The sequence below is a fragment of the Lepidochelys kempii genome, chromosome 27 (assembly GCF_965140265.1).
Source record: "Lepidochelys kempii isolate rLepKem1 chromosome 27, rLepKem1.hap2, whole genome shotgun sequence".
In the NCBI taxonomy this organism is placed as follows: domain Eukaryota; kingdom Metazoa; phylum Chordata; order Testudines; family Cheloniidae; genus Lepidochelys; species Lepidochelys kempii.
This window is the reverse complement of record NC_133282.1, coordinates 18,704,244-18,715,700: the sequence shown is the minus strand read 5'-3', so window position 1 is coordinate 18,715,700 and position 11,457 is coordinate 18,704,244. Positions and strand designations below refer to the sequence as shown.

At 55.1% G+C, this 11,457-nt stretch overlaps 1 protein-coding gene across 1 annotated transcript; it reads right to left on the bottom strand.

Moving 5' to 3' along the window:
• Positions 1–1,222: 1,222 nt before the first annotated feature.
• VPS25 (vacuolar protein sorting 25 homolog) lies at positions 1,223–8,220 on the bottom strand. The gene is made up of 6 exons (XM_073325562.1): positions 8,104–8,220; positions 6,867–7,012; positions 4,781–4,834; positions 4,253–4,341; positions 3,506–3,581; positions 1,223–2,913 (listed from the first exon to the last, which is right to left on the bottom strand). Exons 1-6 carry the CDS (start codon positions 8,148–8,150, stop codon positions 2,801–2,803), a joined length of 525 nt encoding a protein of 174 aa, XP_073181663.1. The 5' UTR covers positions 8,151–8,220; the 3' UTR covers positions 1,223–2,800.
• Positions 8,221–11,457: the final 3,237 nt, after the last annotated feature.

Sequence of the window (11,457 nt, the reverse complement as noted above, 5' to 3'; positions counted from 1 at the left end):
ACTAGCTAGCTGGGAGACTGGACCCGGGCAGGGAAGGGGTGTCAGAGCACTCCGGACAAAAGGTAATACAGCGTGCTGGCTACAGGGTTATCTAAAGCCACATCAGCTCTTTCCTGAGGCAGCAGCATGTTTAATTAAGAACATATACTCAGTCATGGAGAGCAAGGGTACATATAGGGAAGGTAACTCTAGCAGGAATGCAAGACCCAGAGCAGGTCTGAGCCACGTGAACAGGAAAGACACACAAACACCCTGGGCCTGTTTGTTAAAGACTCACAGCTCAGGGTCACAGGCAGGAAGGGTTGTAACACTGCTGGTACCATCCCCACGACAGGCAGGTGGGTTAGCCGGGGCCGTCCATGCACAGAGCCACCGAGGAAGAGAACCTTTGCTGCAGTGTGTGGAAGGGAGCGGAGAGAGGGGGGCACAGGGGCTGGAGAGGGGAAGGGCACAGAAGCTACAGCATGAGCTGTGAGGACAGAGAGGGCAAACAGCAGAGACTGGTAGGAGCCTGGATGTGAGGGGAGAACAGGGAGGAACCAAAGCCGACCCTGAAGTAGAGATCTTCACTGGCACACATCTGGTCTGCAGACAGCGTGGGAGAGGGCTGGAAGCCAATGAGAAAACGTGTTGAACCAAAGAATAGTGAGCTGGGGCACTGTCCTAGGGCAGTGCGCGGCTGGAGGCACTGGTTGAGGGATACAGGCTCCGCAAGGAGTGCACTGGCTCCCTCTGCTGGGACAAACAAACCAGACTTGTTCAATTGATGCTCTAGAGCACAACCACCCACTGCCGCTCTGTCCAGACGGGAGCCAGAGACGCCAACACAGGGCGCCAGCCCCCAGCACAGTGACTCTTGGTGCGGTTCACAGACGAGGGTGGGCTCAGGTCTGTTTTTCTTACCCATTCATTACCAGGCTCCGGCTGAAGGGTAACTATTTTTGCTCAGTATTTGCATCACCTGCGGGGAGATGGAAACTGTGAGCACTTAGGGAAACAGACCAAGAGGTTTCCTAGCCTCAGCTGCCTCTCTGTCAGTTTCAGGGGAGATGTGATGGGGTGGGTGGCAAGTCACATGAGAGCACCATGCCCACACATCAGTGCCTTAAATAAGGAGTCACAATCCACTTTGTCAAAACAGCCAGTCAAAACCCCCGACATGAGAAAGGAACAACGAGGCAGCACTGGGAAGCAAAGGGTTACGGTTATGGCTCGTCAAACCAATTGTTTAAGGCTTTAATTGTCAAAAAAACAAGCCATCCTGGCTGCTGGGGGCGGGGGACGTCAGGGCACTGTGTTATCCTGCTCTTTATTCACAGCCCAGTAAAGTCCTTGCAGAGAGATGATCAGCTCCAGACAGGACTGGAGACCACATTAGCCCTGTGTAAACCGGCCCGGCTTGGTGCAGAGGAATGAGGCCAGAGCTATTTCCTCTGAGCCTAGGTTACAGGAGCCAGACCTCCTACCAGCAAAGCAGCACTCAGGACAGCAGTAAAATACAGCCCCAGAGCCGGGGTGTCACACCACAGCCCCCTGTGAGGAGGACAGCACGTGCACTGAGGGTGCGTGTACCACTGACTCCAAGTCACGAGTTCCCATTACAAGGCAGAAGGGTTTTCTCTCCACCAGCCCCACAAACTCAGGCTGGGCTCTAGCACCTTCTCAGCACTGAAAATTACCTGCTGTTGACAATGGGTGTCAGCGAGGGCTGCAGCTGAATCAGTGCCCAACACCGCTTAGACAAGGGCAGGGAAGGACAAACTGTCCCGTGCTGCCCCAGAAAATACAGCTAAGACTTGTCCAGCAGAATCAAGCTGAGCTCTTGCTGTTTCACCCATCGTCACCAGGGCAGAGGGTCTGAACACCGAACTGTTCCCTCCCACTACCCATCACTGCTACAGAGCAGCCCTGTCACACCCGCTCAATCCCTCTAGCCACAGGCTGCACACCCTAGGACACAGGCTGGAAGAGCCCAGACTGTTTGTGGGGCTGGCAGTTAGAAGAGACATCTTTTCACTTACAAAGACAGACCACGAGAGAGACTTGCTGGGAATCCTTCCCCTCTCCCCAGAAGGCTGCCATCTTCACAGCCTTTTCAACGCAGAATTACAATGTAAGGCCACTAACCTGACAGAAAAGCAACCCTCAGTTTCATTAGCAATGAAGCAAAAAAAAAACAACCCAGTGCTGCTCTATAAATACACCTTCTTTTAATTATGCCAAATTAATTCCCAGGCACCCACCCCCACCACACCCGGTGCCGCCTGCTTCACAGTGAGCACCTCTCGTTCTTCTGCTGAGATATTTTATAACTCAAAAGCTGTCACCGGTTCAGTGGTTCTGCTCATCGCACTCTGCAGGCTGCAGAGCCTGACTCTGTGACCGGAACAGGGGTGAAAGATCTGCCCTTTGAAAGCCAAACTCAACTAACCAGCCACCAGCTGAAGAGCCATGCGATTGGCTTGCCAGTGCCTGCTCTTCAGCTACTTTCAAGGGAACTAGGGTCAATAACTGGAGTGGTTCTGCATCAGTCCTGGAGTGGTTCCCCTTGAATCTACCCAGAGCTGCTTTAACCCCTCAGATAAACAGAATCAACAGGAAGAAGAGAAAGACAGAAGATCTCTGAAGATTTCTAAGAAAAAGTCATGTCTTCAGAAGGCTTCACAGCTTCTCCTTGCCTTAAGAAAGCCAGAATATGCAGCTGCTTCCAGTCACTGCTCGATTCCAGGCCTCAAGACTGAACCTTTCAAGCTAGAAACACTTTAACAGTCAGAGGAGATGGGAAGGGAGGGTGTGCCTGTTAAAAGAACTTGACGCCTCGGCCGTCGTCGAGTGTGATAATTTCAGCCCTATGCTCTTGTTGTAAGGCTTGCAGGGCACGAAGCAACATGGACTCTTCCAAGCCATGGAACTCTAGGGAAGGATGAAACATTCTCAGTCAATAGAAGCCACAAGAATCACACCTCAAAACCAACACAGTCTGCAACTTATGATGGCAAACTAGGAGGTGCCTTACGGAGCACCTTTCACAGACCCAAGAGTGTAACGAAGAGCACAATTAATTCAAGCCACTGCTGCCAAGTCAGAAAGAGAGAAGCTGGGTGCTGTTAAACAGAGAAGGAACAGATAATGCAGCTTTCAGCAGAGACCTGAAAGCTGCAAGGGAGTCAGGCAGATCTCACAAGGAAGAAAAAACAACCCCCCTGGAGCCAGAGGAACACGAGGACAGAGCTTTGCTATGGTGAAGGGAGAGAGGCTCGGTGACAGGCAGGGATAACACATTAATGATACGGAGATCTTGGGGTGGGTAGCGAAAAAACCTTACAGACCCGCTTCTCAGTGGTGATCAGTGTGAGCCCCAAAATACAGAGATAGCATGCAGCAACTACAAGCAATTGTAAAGAATTTCACCATTAAAATTGTCACCTGGCAGTACAAATTATTTATTCTTATAGTACTGATGTGCTCTGGAAAGCAGCCCCAGAACACATGTGATGTGAGTTACCTTCATTCTGTGTGTCATCTCCATTAGACAGCTCGTAGAGTGTGAATACAGAGTTGGTCAGGCCATTCTTAGACACCTGGAAAAGCAAGAGCAACGTAGAGAATTTCACTTATGTGTCTTACAAACAGTTAATATTCCCAGCACTGATCTCTGCCGGATCTTCATTTCAATGGAGTAGAACCCAGTCAGTATTTACTGGGCACACAAACTAACTCCTCAAACAAGGAGATTTGACTGTGGAGAAAGCAGTCTAACCCCTGTCGCTGTCCCACCATCCTTTATTCCTTCTCTCCAACTCTGACAATGAGTTTTACAATGAGAACTTGTGTCATGAAGGGGACTGCAACAGTAGCTTTGTCCTCACTACTGAACTCTCACCCACACTCACAAGGAGATGGGTGTGAACAGTGTATTCACTTCCAAATCACAGCTTTTTACACAATGTAAGGTGTGCACCACTGCAGCGATCCCTACACCCCTCTGCAGCAGAGGGAAATGGGACCCGCAAAGTTAAAGGCAGTGGGAAATCAGGGCCCCATCATTTGACAGTTGCATTTTTCACAAATCACAAGCCAGACTGTCTGGCAGCGTCCATCCGCCTGTGGGACTGGCAGTTAGAAAGGGTTGGTTGCGGGTGAGACGTCAAATCAGCAACTCAGTTCAGATCCTTTTGCGGCGAGTCTGAAATGACAGCTGCCCCCCACACACAGAAATTGGGCCATGGTATCAAAGCTTCTGTGGCCTCACCCACTGATAGATGAGCTTTCCCCATTCTTCTGGTCTTCGCCACATGATCAGGAAACTGGATTTGTTCTTGTCTAACCATTCTAGGTTCCCTGAAACGCAATGGAAAGGGTGTATTTACCACAGGGCCCCAAATCAAGAATGACACCTCATTACAGGTGGATGCTATGTATGTATGTAGCTCCATCTCTACCCCATCCTGTCACTCACACCGGCTTCCTACCTACCCCCACATTCAAATAAAAAATCTTTCCTGCCTCTGGGCCTGACTCTCCCTCTCCCTGTGCAGCAGCTTGCAATGCTGCATAAGGAAATGGACAAGGAGCTCTGAAAACAGAGACAACAGTGAAAAACAACCAGAACTCAGGGAGATTCCAATAGGAGTGGTACAGTCCATGCCCAGAGTGTTTTGGGACAGTCACACAGCCAGACTCTCAGCACTTGGAGGGAAATTAGACACAGGTCTTGCTGACGCACCCCGCACAGGCAACATGAACAGTCACAGACAATTCAGCAGAGATTTTCACCCACCTTTTTTCCTGAGTTCTTCTAGTACAACTTGTATGGATTCCATGGGGAGTTTCCCTGGTTCTGAGTTAAGGAAACATTTAGTGCAATTTAGCAGTACAGACAAAGCTCAGAGGATGATGTCAGCTGTGTGACCATCTCTAACACTGTTCACAGCAGAAACTGGTTGGGGGAAGGAACCGAAAGCAAAGCATGCCCTGACACAGTTCTAAATAACTGAAATAAGCAAAGCTCTAAAATAATAAGTCCACGTAACATTTCCATGGCAGCTTTCATCACTGAAGATTCCACTGTGCCTCACAAACCGCGTACAAGCCAAAAACCACATTCCCATCAAAATGCAGCCATCTCTGGGGTGGATGGCAGCACATGACAAATACAGGGCAGGCTGGATGAAAGTGAGGGAAGGGGGCAGGGTCAGCCTTAGGGGTAGGCAAAGGAGAACCTCACCCAGAGCGCCATGCTCACGGGGGCACCCTGCACAACTCAGAGGTGCACTGCGTGGTATCTCTCACCTGACCTGCTGAGACCCAGCTGGGCTTATGGAGGCAGCCAGGCAGGTGAGCGGCAGCATTTAGAGAGGGTGGACTGACAACCTGAGCTGTAAGGGGGCGGCTGGACCAGCCAAGTGATTCCTCTGCAACAGGGGAGCCCCTCCTCCCACCTCCTGCTCCATTGCCATCTGCAGCCTCTGCTGCTCCTGCACCCTCCATCCCACCCCAAATGTAGCCGCCCCTGGCCAAGCTGCTCTGGATCAAGGGCCTGCCTCCTGTCTGCTGCATAGAGCAGTGGTTCTCAAACTAGGGCTGCCGCTTGTTCAGGGAAAGCCCCTGGCAGGCCAGGGTTATTTACTGCCTAATGCTGCAGTGCTAACAACAGGAATGAGCCTGCTGGTCCGGGGCCAAGGGGCAGAGCTGTTGACCTGGAAGAATGTGCATCTTGCAAACAGTTCTGCTCTGTAAGTACCAGAAGTAACTGAGAGTCCCTCGCTGTATTCATGGAGTCCTGGACAGAGCAGCCATCTACTACTGCAGGGAACTGCGCCACTCAGCACACCCTGGTCCCAACCCAAACTGTTCTCCAGGATTCCCCTCCAGCAGTTACCGATTGCTTTTTAACCTAACATGCTTTACAGAGATAGTAAAATCCACCTCAAACTATTGCTTTAGATTAGGGCTGTCAAGCGATTAAAAAAATTAATCACGATTAATTACACTGTTAAACAGTAACAGAATACCATTTATTTAAATATTTTTGGATGTTCTCTACGTTTTCAAATATATTGATTTCAGTTACAACACAGAATACAAAGTGTGCAGTGCTCACCTTATTTTATTTTATTTTGATTACAAGTATTTGCACTGTAAAAAAACCAAAAGAAATAGTATTTTTCAATTCACCTAATATAAGTACTGTAGTGCAATATCTTTATCATGAAAGTTGAACTTACAAATGTAGTATTATGTACAAAAAAACTGCATTCAAAAATAAAACAATGTAAAATTTTAGAGCCTGCAAGTCCACTCAGTCCTACTTCTTGTTCAGCCAATTGCTCAGACAAACAACTTTGTTTACATTTGCGGGAGATAATGCTGCCCACTTATTGTTTACAATGTCACCTGAAAGTGAGAAGAGGCATTCTTGTGGCACTGTTGTAGCCGGCACTGCAAGATATTTGAGAGCAGTTATGTAACAAAAACAAATATGTGTAAGCTGCACTTTCAGGACAAAGATTGCACTGCAGTACTTGTATGAGGTGAATTGAAAAATACTATTTCTTCTGTTTATCATTTTTAAAGTGCAAATATTTGTAATAAAAAATTATATACACTTTGATTTCAATTACAACACAGAATACAATATATATGAAAAAGTAGAAAAACAGCAAAAATATTTAATAAATTTCAATTGGTATTCTATTGTTTAACAGTGTGGTTAAATCTGTGATTAATTGTGATTAATTTTTTTAATTGCAATTAATTGTTTTGAGTTAATCGCATGAGTTAACTGCAATTAATTGACAGCCCTAGTTTGCATTAAAGCCACCACAGCAACCTGGGCAAGGAAACAGCATGGGAGTGAAGGATACGTTGCAGCTTCCTGTTGTTGAAAAGTGGGCTTTCTTGGGCCTCCATGACCGTCATTGTGTACTGCTTGTTGAGGCGACAGTACAACAGAACCAAGGAGCACCAGGCTGTCATCTGCTTCTGCCGGGTGTCCACATTGGGCTGCAATCTAGAAACAAACCCAGAGGTGCTCCAGGTCAACATCTGGTTCCAGGCACAGCAAGATCTGGGCTTAAAGAGGTGTAAGTGGGTGACAAATGCAGCCAGACAGGCCACTCCTACATGCAACCCTTGCCATAATGTTGGTGGGACCTGAAGCGTTAACAAACAGCAACTACATCAACAGATGAATCCCGAGGCAAGCCTCCAGCAGCGCTCCTGACACCTACCCCCACTCCAGATACCACCTGGCTGGTACGCGGAGTTGTATCAGCCCGTGCTACGCTCTCACTGCCGGAGAGGGCCAGGGACACTCCGCAGGACACGAATCAGGCTGTGGCCAGTTCACAATCTGCTCCACTGGCCGGAACTCAGTCCCCCGTCGCACAGATCGAGCGGCTCAGGAGAGAGGTGCAGGGGTAGGAGTGACGGGGGGCACAGGGCAGGGGGCGGTGGGGAACCCATGGGGGACCATGGCCACCAAAATGCAAGTTCGCCCAGGGTGCCATTCAGCCCTGGGTCCATGCACACGCCACAGGGACGTGTAACGCGGGCCCCAGCACCGGGCAGGGGCCAGATCCACGGGCGCAGCGCCCGATTCTGGCACGGGCGGGGGGGGGGGGGGGGCTCAAAGGGTGGGAGGGGCCTGCCCGGTGCAGGGCTGGCAGAGGACATTCAGGGGGACCCCGTCAGCCCGGGGGGGTTCCTGGGGGGCCCATAGGCAGTTCTGAGGGCACGGGGGGCTCCTGGGGGGCCGGGGGCGGTTCCGAGGGGGCTCCTGGGGGCGGTCCCGGGGGGACGGTCCCAGGGGAACGGGGGTGCTTCCGAGGGGCCGGGGGGGTCCGAGGGGGTTCCGGGGGGCGGTTCGGGGGGGCTCCTGAGGGCGGTTCGGGGGGGCGGTTCCGGGGGGCTCCTGGGGGCCCGGGGGCGGTTCCGGGGGGCTCCTGCGGGGCCCGTTCCGAGGAGGTTCCGGGGGGCGGTTCCGGGGGGCTCCTGGGGCGGTTCCGAGGGGCCGGGGGGCTCGTGCGGGGCCCGGGGGCGGTTCCGAGGGGCCGGGGGGCTCCGGGGGGGCCGGGCCAGCGGCCGGTCCCGGGGACTCACGTGAAGAACGGGGGGAACCGGTACTGCCAGGGCCACTCAAAGCTCATCGCCGCCGCCCCGCGAACCCGGAACCGCGGCACCACCGACTTCCGGTTCTCTTCATTGACTTCCGGTCCGCCGCATGGGCTCCCGGTCCTCCCTCAGCCTCGAAGGAAGGTTCCGGGCAGGGTCCGTTCCGCCCCAGGTTGGGGGTGGGGGGAACTCAAGGCCTCCTGGTCACTCGGGCCGGCTGGGTGGCCCTAGCCCAGCGGGCAACGCCTCAGGGCCCAGTTGCGTTCCCTGAAAGCTCCCGGCACTGGGGGGTGGCCCCTGCGGGGGGTGGACGCTGGGCCTGGTGGGGCGGAGGGGAGCGGGAGCTATGGCTGCGGGAGGTGGGTGGGACGGTCTGTACAGAGCTGTGCAGGGCCCCAGCCTGGCAGCCGGGACGTCAGGGGTCTGTGCCCTGCTCTGCGATCTTGGGCACGTCCCATCCCCTCTTGCTACCTCAGTTTCCCTGGGCCACAGCGGGGACGGGATCGACTGCTCGGGGGCAGCGTGAGGATACATGCGTATTTGTGCAGAGCATTGAGATCTGCACCTAAAGCTGCCCTGGAAGGGCCATGAGGCGGCTCAGCCTTGTGGGGCGCTTGGACATGTGCCTCAGGCTTCAGCGCAGACCGGGTACTCCAGAGCTGCAGGCGAGGAGTGGGGCCCTGGCTGTGGGCATGTGGGGTGACTGTGCCAAGCATCAGTCTCATAACTTGGGAGAGGCAGCTGGAGCCTGGCACATCAGTGAGCTGACAAGCATCTTGGGGTTAGAAACCAGCTTGTGAATATCCTGGGAAGAGGGTTTCTCATCAGATTTCAGTTTTTTCTCTCGTCCTGGCCAGGCTGGAAATGCAGCTGCAGCAGTTCCCAGCCCCATCCCAGAGGCCTGGCTGCAGGAACAGGGCTGGGGCCTACGTGCCCAGCCGCACAGCAGTTCCATTCTTGGGCCACTGGCAGACTGTTCTCTATTGGGTGTTTACTGTCTCTCTGTCTAACTGCCCTATCCCACGTGACGGGACAGCTGCCATCATGGGGAGGAGGAATGGCAGGGTCACGGGTGGGCACTTTTCAAACTGATCCCGCCAGCTCTGCCCACACCCATCCAGGTGCCTTTGGGCCCCTCGCTTGTTCACCATTCCTTCCTAGCCTTCCTCTCATGAAGCCACACCTGCTTCATTCCCTCTCACAGAGTCCCCTGGTGCCCTGCGGGAGGGGAACCTGCTGCTCTCAGTGACTGGCATTGGGAGGGATGGCCCCTCCGGGTGCTTGGAATGGGCCGAGTCCCCACGCTCCCTGCACCGGGCATGTCCATCCCAGCGAGGCCTCATCCCCGACCGGGTGCCCCAAAGGCCTAGGATTCCCCTGGGTGGTTCCAGAGTCACCCTGCTTCTTCCCCACAGCCTCTGGTGCTCACAGCTCCATGCCTCTGGTGCCTCTCAGCCCTCTCCCTGCCACCTGGCTCCTTTTCTGCCACCACCAGGCCTCCAGATCACCCCTGGGATGGGGAGTACAGCAGGGACAGGAATCCAGGGAGCTGCTCTCTCCCATCAGGGACAGCTGGTAGCACTGGGGTGCACTGGTCACTAGGGGGCAGCGTTGCCCTCCCAGCCAGAGCCTGGCGCATTGGCAGACGGGGTGGGGGTGAGGTGACTGACCTGTGCGTGGCACTGTCTGAGGGCCGGGGCTGGGCTGGGCTGAGGCACTGCGGCGAGCGGCGACTCCCCAAATGTTCCATCTGGGCTGCAGCTGCCACCAGCTGCCTGGGAGCTGGAGCCTGTTCCTGTCCTCAGTGCAGTGGCCACGCGGGCATGGACCCCGGGTTCCCTCGGGGTGGGGGAATCCATGTGCCCGATGAGGAGGGCAGAGCACCAGTACCTGGCCCGTTCTGCCCTCTCTGGGCCCCTGCACCCTGCCATTGCTGCAGGCCTGCACACCCCAGAGCAAGCTACCTGCACAAGGGTTGATAGCAGCAGCATTTACTCCCCTCATCACCTTGGCCCGAGGCTCTGGGAGGAGCCAGGTGCCAGCAGGGAACCCTGCTCTCAGAACTGGGTGGGACATGGGGTGCCACAGGCTGGGCCCAGCCTGAAGACCCTCCATCCCCTGTGGCAGACTCTGCCCTGACTGCTGGGCGGCAGAGCTGTTGAGGGCCCTCTGGAAATGCCCACTGGGGTCCTTCCCCTGCCCAAGGGCTCATTCTGAGGCCACGTTGGGCCCCAGCTGTCAGCTAAGCAGGGGCTCTCCCAAAGGTCACAGCATAGGGCGTTCCTGGGAGCTGCAGAGACCTGGCCAGCTCCCAGTGTCGTGTTTTCCGTTCACTGCGAGGGAGTGGCCGGTGGACGAGAGGAGGAAGGAAGGAGCCAGCGGAGTGGGCCTCAGGGGCTTTGTTCCGCGACTCTCCAGGCAGCAAAGGGAACGGCAGAGGCAGCCTCACCTCCCTCCTGCACACGCACTGCTGCCTTGCTGGGCAGGAGGGAGGCCTGGTGCCCACCCAGAGCCCTCGAGAGTGACTCCTGGTCAAGGGTTGCCCGAGCCCAGACACTAGGGGAGAGGGCTGGGAGCCTGGTGAGGCTGGGAGCATTAGGGAACAAAGCCAGGGAGTCAAGGCCACCCTACACACCGACCCTAGCCAGAACGAGCTACCTCCTGGCTCCACAAAGGGAGTGACGTGGGGCCCAACCCAGGAGGGAGCTGACTGTGGGCACACCCCACCTCACCGGGTGGATGCAGGCAGATAAGGGGCCCAGCTGGGGCAGGACCCCCGTGGGTGCTTCCCAGGCTCCGTGACATGCCTGCCTGGAGCCACCACCCCCACGTTCGAGGGCCCATGGCAAACTGGGGCCAGGCTGCGCACTGGAATGGGACTGACTCTCGGTCTGGATCTGAGCATGAAGGGCTGCTGCAGAGGGGCTCCCTCCTCGCCCTCCCCCCCCCCCGGCTTCGGGTGCCACCCAGACTGGCAGCAACCCGGGCGGACAGGAGGGGCCTGCTAAGCCACACGTCCCATGCTCTGCGTGGAGGAGGTATTGACATTTAAACCAGGGGCCTTTTCAGGGCGTAGGCCATCCAGTGACTAGACCAGGAAGAGCAGCAGGGCTGGCAGGAGAGAAGAGGCCGGGTCTGGGCTACCAGGCACGGATCCCCAGACGGGAGAGCCAGCTACAGAGCAGCCACCGGCAGGCTGGGCCTCCCCAGATACACACGCAGGCTCGCAGTCGCCAGGCGCACACAAGCACACACACAGTGATTGCCACAGATTTGCCAAACACAGATCTGCCCACAAGTAACCTGTGCAGCCCTCAGCCAGCACCGATTCTCTCCTCGCCC